General features: G+C 41.6%; 1 protein-coding gene across 1 annotated transcript; it reads right to left on the bottom strand.

The window, feature by feature from the left end:
* Window positions 1-1,696: 1,696 nt before the first annotated feature.
* Window positions 1,697-20,448, bottom strand: LOC122741906 (protein CutA homolog). The gene is made up of 6 exons (XM_043985777.1): window positions 20,221-20,448; window positions 17,266-17,414; window positions 10,312-10,371; window positions 3,971-4,016; window positions 3,429-3,478; window positions 1,697-2,598 (listed from the first exon to the last, which is right to left on the bottom strand). The coding sequence occupies exons 1-6, from the start codon at window positions 20,296-20,298 to the stop codon at window positions 2,496-2,498; spliced, it is 486 nt and encodes a 161-aa protein (XP_043841712.1). The 5' UTR covers window positions 20,299-20,448; the 3' UTR covers window positions 1,697-2,495.
* Between the last annotated feature and the right edge of the window lie 41 nt (window positions 20,449-20,489).

The raw sequence follows: 20,489 nt of genomic DNA, 5'->3' as shown, positions 1-20,489 counted from the left end.
TACTGGCTCTTATGTCTGCCACACAAGGTTAGAAAGGGATCAAACATAGCCCTGGATGTCCTGGATAACTGGTTTATCCCCAACACAGGAAGAGATGAGTCTATATGCCAAACCCTAGCCCTTCTCTCTTTGCTAGAGTTGCCCTTCCTCTTCTCCTAGATTGCTATTAATACTCTTCTGATTTTAGGGATGTGGGTTTCTGTCCAAGAAAAAACTACATTACTTCCCAAGATAAGCAAAAAAAGGGGACAAGGTATGTCAGGGCCAGGGGTGTTTTGAGGAGATTGGGAAAGGTCCGCCTATATGCACCACAAGGATCCCTGAAAAGTATTACTTTGGGTTCATCCTTGCCCTCTTTGAGCTCTTTAAAAAAAATTTCCCTTTCGTGTCTTAGCTATGCCAGATCTCAAACTATATTACAAAGTAGTAATCATCAAAACAATCTGGTTCCAGCCAAGAAATACAGTAGTAAACCAATGGAATAGATTAGGTACATAATACACAGTGTTAAATGACCATAGTAACCTAACATTTGAGAAACCCAAAGATCCAAGCTGTTGGAACAAGAACTTACTTATCTGATATAAATTGCTAGGAAAATTGGAAAGAAATTTGGCAGGAACTAGATATAGGCCAACCTGTTATACTATATACCAAGATAAGATCAACATGGATACATGATTTACACATAAAGGGTAATACTATAAGCAAATTAGGGGAGTATGGAATAATTTACCTGTTAGATCTAGGGATAATGGAAGAATTTATGACCAAACAAGAGTAGAGAGCATTACAAGATGTAAAATAGATAATTTCAATTACATTAAATTAAAAAGGCTTTGCACAAACAAAACCAATGCAGTCAAGATTAGAAGGAAAGCAGAAAACTGGGAATAAAAATTTACAGCGAGTCTCTCTGATAAAGGCCTCATTTCTCAAATATATAGAGAACAAAGTCAAGTTTCTAGGAATATAAGGCATTCCCCAGTTGATAAATGGTCAAAGGATATGAATAGGCAATTTTCAAATAAAGTAATCAAAGCTATCTGTAGTCACATGAAAGGATGCTCTAAATCACTATTGGTGAAAGGAATGTAAATTAAAATAACTCTGAGGTACTACCCCATATTGGCTAATATGACAGAGAAGGAAAATGACAAATGTTGGAAGGGATGTGGGAAAATTGAGACACTAATGCACTGTTGGTGGAGTTGTGAACTTATCTAACCATTCTGGAGAGTAATTTGGAAAAATGTTCAAAGGGCAATAAAACCAAGTATATTCTTTGACCCAGCAGTACAGAACTACTAGATCTGTATTCCAAAGCGATCAAAAAAAGGAAAGGGACATATGTGTACAAAAATATTTATGGCAGCTCTTTTTATGGGGGCAAAGAATTAGAGATTGAGGGAATACCCATCAATTGGGGAGTGGCTAAACAAATTGTAGTATATGATTATAATGGAATACTATTGTGCTATAAGAAATGAGGAGCAGTATGCTTTCAGGAAAGCCTGGAAAACTTACATGAACTTGTGCAATGTGAAGTAAGCAAAACCAGGAGAACATTGTACACAGCAATATTGTAAGATCAGTTGTAAATGACAGCCATTTTCAGTAATATAATGATCCAAGTTAATTCTGAAGGACTCATGATGAAAAATGCTATCCACCTCTAGAGAAAGAACTGATAGAGTCTGAATGCAGGTCAAAGTATACTTTTAAAAAAACTTTATTTTTCTTGGGTTTTTTTTTTTGGTCTGTGTTCTCTTTCATAACACGACTAATTTGGAAATATGGTTTGCGTGATATATATGTATAACAATATCAAATTGCCTGACTTCTCAATGTGGGAGAAAGAGGGAATGCAAGAGAGAATTAAAAAACTCAAATTTTTTTAAAATGAGGGTTGAAATTGGTTTTATGTGTAATTGGGAAAAGAATAAAATATTTTAAAAGGAAAAAAAATTCCCTTTGAAGAGAAACACATCTAGCTCTTAGAACCTAAGAGTGAATTTGTTTGCCAGGTTTCTTCCTAACAGAGGCAATAAAAATAAGTGAAAAGCAGACCTAATTTAACCTAGTTTCCATTTTTTTTAGTAAGGGCTCCATTCTGTGAAAAGGGGACAATCCACGAGCTGCTGGTACATCTTGAAGTGTATATAGTAGTGGGTGATGGGGAAGAGAAGCAAGGTGGAACCTTCACACAACCAGCCTCTTAAGGAATTAAACTCTCATTATGAGGGAAAAGTAGGTCTTCCAAGTACATAGTTATCTCCCCTCCCATTCAACATGCTTTCACCTGTTTTGCTCATTACCCGGAATGGGCAAAGAGCTGACATAAGCATCGGAATCCATGTTAATTATCTTCTATACAATCCAAGGAAGAGCAACTATGTCTCTCCACCCCCTGCTAAGCTCTCTGCAGACTTCTCCCCAATGGGAAAGATAACAATGTGAGAACTGTCACACCAGAAAGCAGAGTGAGCCTCTGCTCAGTCCTCAGCGACCCCTTCCTCAATCCACTTTAAATAAAGAGGGTTTCCTTGGTCGATGGGTAGGCTGAAGAGCTCAGGAATTTCAAAAGGATGAACTGATCTAAAGGAAGAGAAAAGAGCTAAGTAAGTATGGTTGGAGATATTTCCTGAGAAAGAAGCCCGAAGATCTTCATACATGTATGTACTTTATCTAATGTTCATTAGCCAAGAACACTTTAGGAGATTATACTGGGTTTTTGTTTGTTCAACCAGTGGCCTCTGTCATCATCAGGGGTTTTGACACACAGAGTCATGGAGATTTTTGCTTTCTAATATTTACAGGGTCTGTGGTTTCATCACTGGAGTGCCAGTGTAGATCACAGTCCATCTTTGACTTAATAACTTAATCTCAGAGAGTGGCTGGGACTCATAAGGGTGAGGTGACTCCCCCACAGCCAGCTAGTATCATAGGGAGGGTTTGAACCCCGGTATTCTTGACTCTAAATCCAGCATTCTATTTAATCTACCATATTGATTCTCTTGTGTCTTACACACACACACACACACACACACACACACACACACACACACACACACACACACATGCCCCACCCCACATACCCCACTAAGCTTTCTACTAGTGTTAGCTTACTTGGGGGAATACCACAGCTTCAGATATCTCACCTGCATAAGTACATAAATAGCCATACAGAGAATTCCCTGAAAATTATTTAACACCCATAGCTCCTGTTCAGCCAGCCCTCCCCCAGATATAGTGTAATTTCCCATCTATAATGAATCTCCATAAGAGGTAAAGCTGATACCATGCATAGGCTCAGTTAAACATCCTGCCTTTTACCTTATCTGAGACATTCATCAGGTTCAGATCTTTGACCAAACTGCTGAAGGAGAGGGACTAGAGACAGGCTGATGGAAAGAGAGAAGTCTCACCTGATGTAGTTAGAGAGTTCATGTATTTTTGACGTCTTCGTTTTCACTAACTGTTCAAGAGAAACATCAGTGTTTCAGAAAATCATTTCCAGATAATGTGATGTTACTTTTGCCTCTAATGAGCCAACTGGTGCAGCTTTTTCCCCCTGACTCTGAAACTATGGATTTCCATTGAGGTCCTAAAGAACAACCCAAGGACTTGTATACAAAACTTGGGAGAGATGGAAATATGCCCCTTTCCCATCTATAAAATAAAAGGAAATAAAAGAAATAAACAAAAGAAAAAGAAAAGAAATCACTAAGTGATTTCTAAGGCCCTTTCCTATGTGAACATTGTATGTTTTAAGTCCCTTTTAGCTCTGACATTCTATACTCTAAGGTCCCTTCCAGGCCTAACATTTTATGGCTTTATGAGACTTCTATTTTAAAAACTGAAAATGATAAAAAAAAAAAAGGGGGGGGGGGAGTGAGGTGAGTTTCTTTTTACTACTTATTCCACCTTGCCCCAAACCCTTTAGGTCTGGACTGGTACTCACACTTACCAAAAGTATTTCAGTGGCTTCTTCAATCTCTCCCTTCCAAAAGTACCTAGAAGAGTTAACAAGATTAAAGAAAGGTATTATTCTGCTTAAAGGGTAGGTAGGCAGAGTTCTCTTGAAATGCCATTCCCCTAACCCCACACCACCAGGCCTTTCTCTGCTAGTTATAAATTAGTAAGATGAAAAGGAAATTTCAAAACTTCCCCTACTTCCTTTAATAAGGATTTCTAAGGAACGAGGAACTCGCTATGACCTAACTATAGTGAGATAGAACATAAAATCCTTGGGGACAGGAGGGACTGAAAGAAACTAATCTCAACTTTTTCTCTATTTGGGAACTCCCCATATAGAATCCATGACAAGTACTCATCCAGCCTAAGTTATGATATTTCCAATGACAGGGAACTCACTAATTCCTGTTATATTTTTAAACAACTCTAATTGTTAGTAAGTTCTGTCTTCACACAAACCAAAATCTGGCTTCCTGTGACTTCCATCTATCGTTCCTAGTTCTGGAACCATAGAGAATAAGGAATAAGTACTTCCACTGGACAATTCCTTCACATGTCTGAAAGCAAGCAATCCTATCCCTCCCTTTCTCCCTGCCTCCCCCTTCTTCAGGCTACTTATTCTAGTCTTCTACATGGCTCCTTATATAGGTCCCTCAATATACTCCTACTCACCCATCCTTCTTAAAGTGTGCCACTATGAAGTGAACCAAAAGGAACATGGACAGAGTAGCACATTAGAAAAAATTAGTTCAGCATTGGTATGAAGGATAGATTCAATAGGAAATAGGGTAAAGGCAGGTCACCACAAAAGGCCCTGTGGTGGAGTGCAAAGGGGAAATTTGGTTTGAGAATCAGCAAACCTGAGTTCAGACTACTTACTTACCTGTGTCACCTTAGGCACATCAGCTAACCTCTCTGAGTTTTAATTTCCTCATCTTAAAGAAAAGGAAGGGAATGGACTAGGTGATTTCCTAAGTCCCTTCTGGTACTAAATCCAATGACAAGTAATTAATGTCTCTTAAGATGTTCCACAAAATGGCAGTACAAGTATACCCTTTGTAAGGCCATTCATTGGTAGAGCAAGAAGTGGGTAAAGAGAAAATGATGTTATCAAGGGGTGTGAGTCTCATTGGAAAGAGAAATGTTAGAACCAAGTGCCTGAGTAAGTGACCTAAATAGCAAGGTTTAGTTGTAACAAGAAATGTGCTGAAGCCAGCTCAAACCAGCCTCAGAAGAGCAGATTGTTTAATTTTCAGTGAAAACATTTATACCTCAGGAATTAGCAAAAGCTAAAAATCAGGGCTTGGGGGGACAGCTAGGTGGCACAGTGGATAAAGCACCAGCCCTGGATTCAGGAGGACCTGAGTTCAAATCCGGCCTCAGACACTTGACACTTACTAGCTGTGTGACCCTGGGCAAGTCATTTAACCCTCATTGCCCCACAAAAAATAAAAATTTAATTTAATTTAATTTTTAAAAAATCAGGGCTTGGATTTTGTTGATTGTCTAGTCTTAAGGACATGACAGAGCAAATATTAATAATACAGACTAAACTTAAAAGTGTATCCTGCTAATCCCTGGGGGGGGGGGGGGGGCGGAGCCAAGATGGCAGAGGAGAGGCTGTGACTTCCACAAGCTCCAGATAAACCCGTCCATTCACGCCCAAATAATGCGGTAAAAATCAAAACCCAGAACAGCCTAATGCACATAAGAACAGAGTGAGACTGTTTCTCTGCAAAAGTGGGCAATTCTGATCACCTACTGATCAGGCTGAAAAGCTCAGCACGCGGTCCGGACTCAGCCAGGGACAGTGCTTCCAGCACATGTCAGAGACTTCAGCACCAGCAGCTTCTGAGGCTCCGATCACGGACTGGTGAGGGGGTTCGGCGGTAGGCCGGGGGGAAGTGGAGGCAGTATCTACTGGAGTTGGGGCAAAGCACCCTGGGTCTGAACCAGTGGGCTGAATCGAGTGGTGGTGGCCCAGTGGGGGAGGGGTAAAAGCACGCCAAGCTTCCGACCATAGAGAATCAGAGCTCAATCAGACTTCTGTTTCCGGGTCAAAGAGAAAGCGGCTGTGATTACTCACAAGCCAGGCAGGCTGAGAAGAAGTCCAATCACCCCCTGGGCCACGCTGTAGCACGAACGGTGTGTCCGGGAAGCAGCGCTACACTTTAAGGAGTAAAAAGCCAAGAAACAGTAAGCCAGCATGAGTAGGCAGAAAAAGCAGACCTTCGAAAACTTCTTTGGGGGAAAGGTAGACCACAATACATCCTCAGAAGAAGAAGATAATAATAGGGTCAAAGCTCCAACATCCAAAGCTTCCAAGAAAAATATGAACTGGTCTCAGGCCATGGAAGCTCTCAAAAGGGACTTTGAAGAGAAAGTAGGAGAGATAGAACGAAGATGTAGAGAAAGAGAGGAAGGAATGGAAAGAGAAATGAGAGCAATGCAGGAGAGTCATGAGAAAAAAGTCAACAGTTTGAAAAGCCAAATGGAAAAGGAGATTAAAAAATGTCTGCTGAAAATAATTGCCTAAGAATTAGGATTGAACAAATGGAAGCTAGTGACCTTATGAGAAACCAAGACACAGTAAAGCAAATCCAATTGAATGAAAAAATAGAGGGCAATGTGAAATATCTCCTTGGAAAAACAGCTGACCTAGAAAATAAATCTAGGAGAGATAATTTGAAAATCATTGGACTGCCTGAAAACCATGACCAAAACAAGAGTTTAGACACCATCCTCCAAGAGATTGTGAGGGAAAATTGCCCTGATATACTAGAAGCAGAAGCTAAAATAGAAATTGAAAGGATCCACCGATCACCTCCTGAAAGAGGTCCCAAAAGGAAAACCCCCAGGAATATTATAGCCAAATTCCAGAACTCCCAGGTCAAGGAGAAAATATTGAAAGCAGCTAGAAAAAAGGAATTCAAATACTGTGGAGCTCCAATAAGGATAAAGCAAGATCTAGCAGCTTCTACATTAAAGGACCGGAGGGCATGGAATATGATATTCCAGAGGGCAAAGGAACTGGGACTACAGCCAAAAATCACGTACCCAGCAAAACTAAGCATCATCTTTCAGAGGCAAACATGGAACTTCAAGGAGAAAGAAGACTTTCAGGCATTTGTTATGAAAAGACCTGAAGTGAATAGAAAATTTGACTTTCAAATACAAGACCCTGGAGAAGCATAAAAAGATAAACAGGAAAAAGACTTCATGAGGGATATTAAAAGATCAAACTGTTAACATTCCTATATGGGAAGATACTACAGAGGACACAGGTCTGAACTGAATATGAAGGGATGTTATGTTTTGTTCTTTGTGGGGTATCTTATGTCTGGGGCCGGATTTGGGCTTGGGGCCTCCTGGGTCCAGGGCTGGTGCAATGTCCACTGTGCCACCTAACTAACCCATAATGACATCCTTAAAATAGGGTTGAGGTGTAGGAGAAATAGACTGGGGGAGGGGGAAGGGGAGAGATGGTCTGGGGAGAGGTTGTTCACATGAAGGAAACAAGAAAAAAGCTTATGGAGGGGAGGGGAAGAGGGGGAAGGAATTGGGGAGTGATTGAACCTTAATATCATCAGAATTGACTCAAAGAAGGACTAACATATATACTCAAGTGGGTATAGTAATATATTTTGCCCTGAGGGAGGGGAGGGTGATAAGGTGGGGGGAAGAGGGGAAGGAGGGAAGGGCAGATTCTGGGAGAGAGTAGTAAAAAGCAAAATACTTTCAAGGAAGGTGAAGATGTTCTCCATAACGGCACAAGTATGAAATATTGAATTGCTTGATTTCATAGGGAGGGTTGAGGAGAGAGGGAGGAAGAAAATTTGGAACATAGAATTAGCTCAAAGACTTTAAACTCATCAGAGTTGGCTCATGGAGGGAATAACATTCATACCCAGTTGGGAGGAGTAATCTATTTAACCTTATAGGAAAGTATGAGGGGAAGAGGATAAGGAAGGAAGGGTGAAAAAAAAGGGAGTGCAGAGTAGGGGAGGGGACAGTGAGAAGTAAAGTGCTTTTGAGGAGGAATAGTTTAAAAGAAGATAGAAAATAGAGTAAATATCATGGGAAGGGAATAGGATGGAGGGAAATAGTTACGAAGATTTTGCTGGGCTAATATGAAGAAAATTCTTTGTCAAGTTTAAGGTACATTATTTAGGTTATGATGAACAGGATACTATTAGAAAAACCTGGAAAGACCTACATGAACTGAAGCAGAGTGAAATGCACTGTATACAAAATAACAGCAATAGTGTAAAATGATCTGCTGGGAAGCATGTGGTTATTTTCAGCAAGGCAGTGGTCCAATATAACCCTGAAGGACTTATGAAAATGGCAACAACAACAACAAAAAGTGTATCCTGCTGCCTTTTTCCCCCATGGAGAGCTGGTTGTTAAACATTTATCAGGACACTCTTGGATATAACATATTAACAACTTTCTAGTGAAATTATGTCAGTTGGGGAAAAAAAGAAATTATGTCAATTGGGACAATGATATACAGGAAATGCCTGCTTATGATTAATGGTGAAATGTGTGATTCAGGAAACATAAGTGATGGGTTCTGAGGTAGAGGGAAACACTGAAAACTGTAGTGGAAAGGGAAGGCTATGTGGAAGAAGGATCTGAACTGGGCCTTGCAGAATTCAGAGGGAGTAAAGAGTGTATTCCAGCATGCATTCCAGCATGAGTCATGTGGTATGTGTAGGAGGACAATGGAGAGATGCCAATTTAGATGGATCAGAGGCTTCACAAAGGCTCATAGGAGGCAATAAGTTTGGCCAGGCTATAGAGACCCTTAAATGCCAGAGGGAAGAAATCCCCATTGTGTGGGGAATCCAATTCCCCAGTAGTGTGCAAGAATCCTGAAGTGTCCCAATTCACAGATTATTGAAGATGGAAGGGGCTTTAGAAATCATCTAGTCCAACATTCTCATATTGTTAAATGTTTATTGGTATATTTCATTTTTACCTTATGTTTATTCCTAAACATATCCTGTCTTTCCTCCCCTCCCCAGGGAGCTATTTTTTGTCACATTTTTTAAAGGAAAAGGAAAAGAAGTTTAGCAAAACTTACCAATACATCAACTGAGTCTGACAGTATACCCAGTGCTTCAAACCCTTGGGCCCTATCTCTGGAAGGGGGAGAGGAAAAAAGAGGAAGAGAAGGAAGAGAAAGAAAAGGAGGAAAAGAAGAGGAGAAAGAAGAGAAGAAAGGTGGAGGAGGAGAAAAAAGAGGAAGAGGAGGAGATGGAAAAGGAAGAGGAACAGGAGGAGATGGAAAAGGAAGAGGAACAGGAAGAAGAGGAGAAGGAAGAGGAATGGGAGGAAGAGAAGGACAAAGAAAAAGAGAGGTGCATTTTCTCCTCTTTTCTTCAAGGACATTGTTGATCATTAGAATTCCACAGCATTCAGTTTCTTTTGTTTTCTTCCAACACCCCTTCTTGGGTACTCAAAAGTTAAGTGACTGCCCAGTGACAACCAGTTAGTAGCAGGCCTGGCATGTGAAGCCAGTCCCTGACTTCTAGGTCAGTGCTCTATTTAGCACTGTGCCATCCAGTCCTCAAATTTCCCAAGGGATTATAATTGACTTATTTCCATATATTCTGTTTCTTGGTTCAAATACCCAATCGAACAACAAATGGTTACCACAGTCCAAGTGATGAAGCATGTTCAAGACCAGCAGTGTTATAGAAATGATTTCGTGATACAGACTGTAGGTGATCTGTTATCTGGTTAGGGCATAGTGTATGGTACTGGACTTGGAGTCAGAGGGTTTGGCTTTGAATGCAAAATTCTCAGCTTCCTGTCTGTGAGCTCTAAGACTGGAGACTTCATTTCTTCTGACCTCAGGTTTTATTTAGATCAGATGAAGTGGATAGACTAGAAAAGGTTCTTAACCATGGGCCCATTACCTTGTTTAAAAGAATTTTTTTATGACTATTACCATATAACTGGTTTCCTTTGTAATCTAATGCACTTTATGCATTAAAAGGGGCCCATAGGCTTTACCAGACTGTCAAAGGGGGTTCATGAAACAAAAGGCTTTAGACCCCTCCCAGGCCTTGGAGATCTCTTATTCTGGGTCCCATCCAGATCTCAATCCTGTTTTTACCTCATGAGTGTTTGATGGGGAGCTTTTGAAGGGTTTGGAGCATATAGGTGTCATGACAAGGGATCAGTTCCTAGCACTAGGATGGTTCTAGGGGCCTGGGACAGGCTTCCCTCAGGGTTCCTGGGGTGAGTAATGGGGAGACTGGAATGCTGATGTGCAGCCATCGACACAGGTGGGAACCCCAAGCCACAGCAGGCCCAACTCACAGAGAGGAGGCCCTCGGTAGGATGTTCACGCAGGCAGCCAGCTTCTTATCTAGGATGGTCCTGAGGCAAACAGAGAGGAGGAAAAAAAGTGAGCAATTCAAAAACCAGTTCTTTACCAAAATCCAGTATCTTTGATTTGTGGACCTGCCTCTTGGGGATAAATTGAGTCAGCTCCAGGCAGAAGTGTGCTGTTATTCAAAGCCAAACCCTCTGACTCCAAGTCCAGTACCGTACACTATGCCCTAACCAGATAAGAGATCCCCTACAGTCTGTATCACTAAATCATTTCTATAACACTGCTGGTCTTGAACATACTTCATCACAACCAGCTCTCTAAAGAAAACAAACAAACCTGTAAGTAAGACATACTTTTCAACTTAAATTGCATTATAATTGCTACCAACATTTTCATAAATCTAGACAATCAACCAAGTCTTGATTGGCATTTTCCAATTTCTGAAGTGTAAATGCTCCCCCCACCAAATTTAACAATCAGCAGCCTGGTTGGAGCTGATCCCAGCACATCCTTATCTCCAAAGAAGAGTGGTAGAGAGAACAAACAACCTCTTCCTCTCCTGAGGCCTAGTTGAAAAGTTTAAGCCTCTCTGAAAAGGCTTGCTCATTGGAAGAACAGGTTGTTAAAGGCCTTAAAGAGTATCCTGGGGGAGCAGCTAGGTGGCACAGTGGATAAAGCACTGGCCCTGGATTCAGGAGGACCTGAGTTCAAATGCGGCCTCAGACATTTGACACTTACTAGCTGTGTAACCCTGGGCAAGTCACTTAACCCCCATTGCCCCACAATAAATAAATAAATAAAAATAAAAAAGAGAGTATCCTGGGATAAAAAAACCTCTAGCCCAGGAAGTCAGGGCCAGGAATCATAACAATATTCACTCGATAGGACTTTAAGCTTTAAAGAGTGTTTCCACATTGTTGTGAGGTAGAAAAATACAAATGTCACTAGCCCCATTTTATCTACTTTTGGAGTTTTTTGGATATTTGTGTGTGTGTGTGAAGACGGCTTGTATTTATTTCTCTTTTCCAACATATATATATATATAAAACATAGGTGTGTGTGTATACACATGTGTGTATATATATATATATGTATGTGTATGTGTGTTTATATATGCATATTATATATATGTATACATATACATACATACATACACACACACACACACACACACACACATATATATATATATATATATATATATATATATATATATATATATATATATATATGGCCAGGACTCTTCTTCTCTGTCTCTAATTCTATGACTCATAGAAAATGTGGGCAGCAGCTATTGTAACAAAAAAGTCATCCATACACTAGCCCCATTTTAAAGATGAGGAGACTGAGGCTCAGAAAAGTATAATGATTAACCCAAGATTACATAGCTAGATGAGGACAGAACCAGGCCTCTACCCGAGGTTTTCAGGACTATAAGCTCCATGTCCAATGTTCTGTCCACCATGCTATGCTGCTGCCCCCATTTCAAAGCCCGGGGAGCCTTGAGTTCTCTGTCATATTAAGGGAATCTCTTTGTCCTATTAGAACTGACCTGTTTTCTCCTCCCTCGTGTCCTGGTCTAAGCAGTGCTCTATTTAATTTCCTCCATTAGCGTAGCACCAATAACACCACCCTAGCTTTCAGCCGATCTTAGAGACAGACACTAAAATTCTAGTGTCCAAATAAACCTTTTAATTGTATTAAGGAGGGTGAGGGGGCAGCCTTGTTTCTACAGCAACTTCTGGGCAATTTCCTCCTCCAAACAGCCAAGCTCCAAGATTAATATCCATTTGCTTAATCAGAGATGGGTGGTAATCAAGGAGTCAGGCCTGAGTGGCAAAGAAAAAAAAAATGGGACAGAAAGGACAAAGCAGCACCATGGGACAATGGGGGGAAAATGTTGAATTTGATTTCATAGAGTCTGTCTTATTCTCAGCTGTCCTAGTTATTTACCTGTGTGACTTTTGGCCAGTCATTTCCCCCTGGGCTTCAATTTCCTCATCTGTAAAATGATCTTTAAGATCCCTGCCACCTCTAAATCCTATTTTTCTAATGGCTCATTTATTCTGCCAAAGGGGAAATGTCTCAGCTCACTAACTGTGGGGGGAAGGTTGAATGACTCAGCTCTCTTGCCAGGTCAGATCTCACAACAACCGCCCATCTCCTAACCCAACCCATCCTTCCCCCGCCCCCCACCCCGGGCCACTTGGGGAACATGTCTAATGTTATTATTGGACTTAAATTCAAAACACACAAACACACATCAATAAGTCATGTAAGAATTACCCAGGCCCTCCTTCTGTACTCAGAAAACAAAGGGCTAAGCTAAAACTCTTCCAGCTAAGGGAAAACATTTGCTGGGCACACACTAACTAGAACCTGTAGAGGTTATTAGCTCTTAGGAAGAGAGCAGGTCCCTTTCCCAGGGACTTTGGTGACTATGTTATGGAACCACTTGGCCCTGGAAGATAAGGTCATGCTCTGGGCCAACAGAAAGGAACAGAGGCGTGTCAGGGGTAGGGGCTGTAGACGGAAGATTATAGCTTGTGACCATGTTTGCAGGGCTCTTGGGGAATGCAATCTAGGAAGGTGTCCTAAATGTGTGACAAGTTAAAGGTGGAGTAAATACTACTGCAGTTTAGGAAAAACATCCCAGAAACCTAGACAAGATTGGGGAGCGTGGGGGCTCTCCCATGGAGGAAACAAGGCTTATGTCTGTGGGGGAAGAAAAGGTGTTTGCTCTGTTGGTTCTCTCCCAGGGAAACAAGGTACAGTAAGGGACTGAGTCCCTGTCTTCTGTCCCATAGCCTAACCTCTTAAGGAGGGGTACTCCAGAAACAGGAGGAAAAGGAGCCCAGCCATGGCCCACCTTCACCTCACTTGCCAGAAAAACTTTTAACCACCTGCATGACTTTGGGCACTCCATTCAACCTCTCTGGGCCTCGGTTTCCCTACTTGTAAAATAAGTGGGTTGGACTTAATGGCCTCTAAAATCCTTTATATCTCTAAAGCTATGATCCTATAAATATTTCCCAACTAAAGTCTCTCTTGCATGACAACTGGGCAGCTCAGATGCTTTCTTGGAAAAGCCACGGGTTCAGATCTATGGAAAGGTAGAAGGGAACTTAGAGATTTCTTAACCTCAATGACCCTCATAATCTCCTAGTTTATAAAAAAAAAAAAGAGGGAAAATAAACATTTCACTTACCACTTCACAGAGTTGTGAGAAAGATGTTTAAATCACAATAAAGATTTGAGATAGTATCATTGTAGGATAATAAGATTTAGAATTGTAAGAAACCCTAAAAGTTATCTGATTCAAACCCTCTCATTTTACAAATGAAGAAACTAAGATATAGAGGAAAGGAAGTAACTTACCCACAGTCACACAATGAGGTAGGTAATGTCAGAAGTGGGACTCGAACCTAAGCCTGTTGATTGACACACCCATGCTCTGGGGACAACAATGCAATCACAGAGGAATAGCAGTATGGGCTACCCTAACCTTGCCTCCCAGAAAATCCTGTGTATCCAGAAAGTTTCTGGGACTGGTTTCTGCACTACATGTGTCTCGGGCTTAGAGAACACAGGTTTCCCTGGGGAATAGTGGGAGAGTCACATAGAGCAGGGCTGGGGTGAAGTGGGCACTGAATAATTCATGTCATTGCCTCAGAGAAGCCCATGAATAGTGTCCCTGTGTATTACAGGCCAATGGTGCCACTGGTCCTATGTTCCCTCCAAATTAAATATTAATATGAAGAAAGTGAAAGGAAAAGACTCAATAGAGGAAAAATGAAGCAAAGGACAGAGTTGATCTAATATTAGCTGTCACTGTCATTAATTTCCCACAAAAGGCCATTTTACTTCAGAAAGGTTTGGGTATATATTTTTTAAATTTTTTGAGCATGGGAAAGAGAAAGAAAGAAAGAAAGAAAGAAAGAAAGAAAGAAAGAAAGAAAGAAAGAAAGAAAGAAAGAAAGAAAGAAAGAAAGAAAGAAAGAAAGAAAGAAAGAAAGAAAGGAAGGAAGGAAGGAAGGAAGGAAGGAAGAAAGAAAGAAAGAAAGAAAGAAAGAAAGAAAGAAAGAAAGAAAGAAAGAAAGAAAGAAAGAAAGAAAGAAAGAAAGAAAGAAAGAAAGAAAGAAAGAAAAAAGCTGGGCTACGAATAAGGAAAGAAGGAACCCAGCAGTCCAGGTTGGGCCTTTCTCCAGCTTTCTTTGTAGCAATTTTCTTTATTGCAGTCTTTGAATATGTGCAAGGCTACCATGGGCTATCAGAAGAGGAAATAGGTTTGTTCTACTTGGCCCCAGAGGGCAAAACTCAAAGCAATAGGAAGTTAACAGGCATGCAGATTTTGGTTGGGCATAAGAAATAGTTTCCTAGAAATGGGCCCCATCACTAGTGCAATGACCTACCTCAGGACTTAGGGATTCCCCCATCAAACTAGCTGGCCACTTGAAGGCAATTCTGTAAAGAGGATTCATGCCTCAAACTGGGGTTGGAAGAGATAACCTCTAAGATCACTTCCCACTCTGACATGCAATATTCCCAGCTCTAACATTTTTATTCAATTAATCTTTTTTGGGGGGGGAGGAGGGTTAAGTGACTTGTCCAGGGTCACACAGCTGGTAAATATCAAGTGTCTGAGGCCAGATTTGAACTCAGGTCCTCCGAAATCCAGGGCCTGTGCTTTATCCACTGTGCCACCTAGCTGCCCCTTGATTCAATTAATCTTGAGAGAATTGAGATTGAACTGAGTGAACCATACTGATCCTATCTTCTGACACAATTCTGGATCTACCTTAATTTCTATTTAATTATGGGTCTAGTCCAATTTTTTCTTGTGAGAAAACTTTATTCAGCTGTAGGAATTGCTAGAAAACCTTATTGCATTGTTTAGACCTAGCCCTGCAAAGGCTGGGAAACTGGACCACCTCTACCTGCTATTTAGAGACCCTTAACTAAAGACCTAAATTATGCTGACCAGGAATTCAGTCAAGTTTTCTCAGAATTTTCCATCTCAAGCAACTCATATGTCCTATCTGAAAACTGGCCCCATACTGATTGATCAGTTATTGTTTACATTTGGGGGGAGTGGGAGACATCTTTTTCACCTGTTTATTCCCTCCCAACTTGGAAAGTCCCAAATCTTTCATCCAATTAGAAATCAGATTACCTAACGTATTGTTTCCTTTGAATTAATTAGCCTTATTTGTTTAATTGTTTTTAATGTATAAAAGTCTGTCTCCCCCTGAATTCTGGGTCCAGGCCTAAGCTGAGGAAAGGGATCCAGTCCCAATTTGTTGGGCAATTGGCACTCGTTGCTTAATAAATTGATGTGTTCAGAAGATCGAACCTTTGTTTTTCTGTTATTTCATCTTTCACCTGCCACACTCCCTTAGAAAAAACTGGCAGCAGAGAAGTCCTTAAATACTTTAAATACCCTTGAAGGAATATGAACCCCAATCCTGGTTTTCTTTCCATTTGACATGAATTAGCATCTCTAAGGCTGAACCAGGAAAATTAAAAAACAAAACAAAACCATTCAAAACATGAACTTCACGATGTGAGCGTGTGTGAGAGTGTGTGTGTGTGTGTGTGTGTGTGTGTGTACTCATGCACTCCTATTAGGGAGAAAGGTCCACTTGACCAGTTTACTGGTCTAGTGGAAAGAACAGTGCTATTAGAATCAAATGACCAGGGTTAATTTCTTGGCAATAACACTTAATTGCCGAATCCCAAGCAAGTCATTTCACCCTCAGACACGAAATTTTCCCATCTATAAAATGTGGATAGTACTTGTACTCCCCCATCTCATGTTGAAAACCTTGAGGTACTATATAAATTGAGTTATTGTCATTATTATTGCTGTAACATCAGTACTTATGTAGTTAATGCAAAAAAAGCATTGGATCAGAGTTAGGTAGGGGACCTCAGTCTTGGCTCCAGGTCTTTCAATTTCATCATTTGTAAAATAGGAATAATAGCACCTACCCCTGCCTACTCCACAGAGATATTTTGAGGATAAAATGGGGGAAAATATAAAAGTGCTTTAAAAACATAAAATGATTTGCTATAAGGAATGGCTCTCTCAGAGGGGAAAGGGAAAGGATATAGTGTGAAGGGTGATGAAATTTAGGTTATGTAAAAACAAGAGACACCAATAAATTATTTTTTGAAAAAGAAAATATGAATTGGTATTCAAAGACAAGGGAATATGATTACAAATAATACTACTTCACCTGAGGCTTTCAAAGACCATTGCTAACTGATTGCCTAAATAAAACAGCAATAGTATATGGTGGGGGGCAGCTAGGTGGCGCAGTGGATAGAGCACTGGCCCTGGAGTCAGGAGGACCTGAGTTCAAATTTGAGCTCAGACACTTGACACTTACCAGCTATATGACCCTGGGCAAGTCACTTAACCCCAGTTGCCTCACCAAAAAAAAAAAAAATAGTATATGGCAAATGAAATATATGTGAAGTGACTTGCAAACAGTAGCCCACTATACAAATGTGAGCTATTATTGTTATTTATCTTCTAGGCCATTTCTCTTTTTTCTTTTTTGGGTAGGGCAATGAGGGTTAAGTGACTTGCCCAGGGTCACACAGCTACTAGATGTATAAGTGTCTGAGGCCAGATTTGAACTGGGGTCCTTCTAAATCCAATGCCATGCTTTATCCACTGCTCCAACTGGCTTCCCCCTAGGCCATTTCTTTTAACAGAGAACAAAGGGTCCATCAAATCATAGCCCCTTGACTCCTAAATGTATAGGGCTGAGTGGTTTTAGCCCTAGTAAGCACTAGTAAGTGCTTGAGGTCAGATTTGCACACTAGTGCTAAAGGGAACACACAGAGCCCCACTCCTAAGGCAATATAACAGCTCAGACATCTTCCAGCCCACAAGCTGGACTCCTAAGCACTATGTACCATCACTCTACCTTGCTATGTCTCTGGCGATCTGTTCATTGGGGCAGTTGACAAAGGCAACCGAGTGAGTCCCAGAAAGGTAGCTGCCAGTAACTGCTGAGTGAAGTTGAAGGCTGATGGTCCTCAGCATAGGGTATGACAGGAGGAAGGCCATTGTCACCTAGAGAAAAGTCAGGGACATGGGTCAAGACTGCCTATGTCTATTCAATCCTACAGAGAAATATAACCTTTGTGGATTCACGTTCATTCATTTATTCATTGAGGCAGCTGGTGGTGCAGTGGACAGAGCACTGGGTCTGGGGTTAGGAAGACCTGAATTCAAATCTGACCTCAAGCACTTACTAGTTGTGTGACTGTGGGTAAATCACTTAACTTCTGCTTGCTTCAGTTTCCTCAACTGTAAAATGGAACTAACACCACCTACCTCCCAGGATTGTCCTGAGGTCAAATGAGATAGTATTTGTTAAAAGTGCCGAACTCGAAGGGCAGCTAGGTGGCGCAGTGGATAAAGCACTGGTCCTGGATTCAGGAGGACCTGAGCTCAAATCCGGTCTCAGACACTTGACACTTACTAGCTGTGTGACCCCGGGCAAGTCACTTAACCCCCATTGCCCCACCAAAAAAAAAAAAAAAAGTGCCTAACACAATGCCTGGAACATAGCAGGCATAACATAAATGCTTTCCCTTCCCTTCATTCAACAAACACTTATGAAGTGTTTCCTATATATAAATCATTGTGCTAGGAACTAGAAAGATACAAAGTTTGAATAAAACATGGTTCCTGACTTCAGAGTTCATCGCTGTCCTTTCTAAAATGTGCTACCTCAAAATGAACACAGTATTCTAGAAGTGGTCTGACCAGGGCAAAGCACACTGGGAATATCACATTCCCAGTTCTGTACCCTTTTTGCTTAATATAGCCTAAGGTCTTTTATCCATTAAAACCCCCTTCAGACACTCCTGTCTAACCACATCTCTACTATCATGGAACTTTGAAGTTTATTTCTTGAAGCCAACTGTCTAATTCCAGCTTCTTCTGACCAGAGAATGTGTCTGATAATTTAGTCCTCCCACTCCCAATTCTAAAACATATGCCCTAGATCCGGGTTGAATGTGCCAGACAGAGCAGTGGCCACCAAGTGCTTGTACTGACTCTGTATCAGAGTACCTGGATTCAAATTCCATGTTTGATTGATAGGGACAATCCATACGACCTGGGGCAAGCTTCACTTCTTTGGGACTCAGAAAATAGATCAAAGAGATTGGGTAAACTCTAAGGTTTATTCCAAAGCTAGATCCTGTGACCCTAAGTGTGTAACCAGGGGCAAATCACTTAGCTGCTCTGAACCTCAGTTTCCTCATTTGTAAAATATGGATAATACTATCTTTCCTACTCATTGGGTTTGTATGAGACTTAAAATAAGAAAATTGCTGTTAAAGGACTTTGTAAAGTATTTTTACTTAATTTTTTCAAACCATTTTAACATCTATTTTCCCATTCTAGAAATGGGAGATACAATTATTTCAGTAAGAAATGGTGTTTAAATATTACATACATGTTGAGAACAAATACTGATATCTTCAGAATACTTCCCCGCATTTTCTCAGTATGTGCCCCTAGAGCCGGCTGGAAGGACACCAGTATTTTGGGCACCTCTGGATCTCCACCCTCTTTCCCTGGCTTTACTCAAACCCAGTTCTGTTCTTCCTCTCTTGCTCCCCTGTCCCTCTGCCTTTGGCTCAGTCCCATCCTCTGGCAGGGCATGACTGCTGTCTTTATTTCTTTACTTTCTGAGTTTGACTAAATGGCTGGCTGTTTTTTTTTTTCCTCTGCCACAGCCGCATCTTTCCTCTCATCTGCCTCTCTGACTTGGCATTCCAACGGCTCGAAAAAAAGACCAGCCACTTGAAAAAAGGGTCCCAACCATGAAATCCAGTAGGTGTTTTTTTTTTAATGATTATATACGACTAAATGATAGACTGTCAGAATTGGAAATGATTTAAAAACACAGACTGATAGAGCTGTGTGAAGAGGTGGGGTCTTAGAAATCATCCAGTCCAACCCTCTTATTTGTCAGGTGTGGAAAGACCAGAGAGAAATAAACAGATACGAACAGGAACACACCAAGACAGAAAAGGCAAAACTAGAACAGAAAGTCAATCAAAGACAGAAAGTAAGAGTAGCAGACATTTGACCAAATGCCCGGCTTTCTCCGGACCTACAAATTTAAGAGGTGTTTCGAAGGGATAAAGTCCAAACAGAGCCCAGAGCCCCCAGGGCCAGGGAACCTAAGAGACTTCACGATCCACTTTCAGCAAGAAAGCCTAGTCCCCCAGCTTGGGGGGTGGGGGGGTGGGGACAAAGAACATAAAAGGAAAGAGGATAGTTTTGAGGGGACCAAAAGCTCCATTTTGCATTTTTAAAAATTCTCTTTAATGAGATAAAATAAATGCAATAAAATTAATTTAAACGTGATTTTGATATAACAATTTGTAATATTTTAATCTCCCTAGCCCCGACCGGTTCCGGCTCCTTTTTGAGTGGGTTACCCCCCCACACCTTTTCCTGGGTTTCAGCAGGGGTTTCTCAAGGTGGGGGGAGAGGGAGAAAGAGGATTCAGTAGGTGGGAGGGAGTGGGGCGGTGTAGGTGTCTCCCCGAGGGGAGAGGAGCGGATTCCCACTCTTTTCCTACTCCTCCAGGGTATTGGCGGCCATTCCCAGTTTTCGCCCCGGCAGAGGTTGTGTTTTACAAACAGACTGGATTTGGAGTCAGAAGACCAGGTTTGGAGTTGGCCGCATGCCACCTGTGTGACCTTGAGCGAGTTTATTGCTCTCTCGGGCTCTCAGTTTCCCCATCCGTAAAACGAGTAGGTTGAACTACAATAGATCGCTATGGTCCCGTGGTACTTTGAATCCCAAGATCCCTAAAATCCTAGGGAAACCCTCCCTAGGGCCGGCCACTCACCAGGAGCCAGGAGAGGCAGCCGGGGCGAAGGCAGCTCTGGGCAGCAAGCGGCGGGCAGCGCTGAGCTAGCCAGTCCATGGTGCCCTAGGGGGCCAGCTGCGTGCGGGCCCCCGGCTCCTGCTCGGCGGCAGCTACGGAGCTGCCACCCAGGCGCCTTCTGGGACCCCGCTAGGCTGTGTTTGGCAGAGGAACTAGGGGGACTTCTAAGACTCTCCAGCCCCTCCCCATCTCTCCTCTTGACTCCTCCTTCCAAAGGCTGTCCTGGGATT

The sequence above is a fragment of the Dromiciops gliroides genome, chromosome 2 (assembly GCF_019393635.1).
Source record: "Dromiciops gliroides isolate mDroGli1 chromosome 2, mDroGli1.pri, whole genome shotgun sequence".
Classification (NCBI taxonomy): domain Eukaryota; kingdom Metazoa; phylum Chordata; class Mammalia; order Microbiotheria; family Microbiotheriidae; genus Dromiciops; species Dromiciops gliroides.
This window is presented reverse-complemented; position numbering and strand designations above follow the sequence as displayed.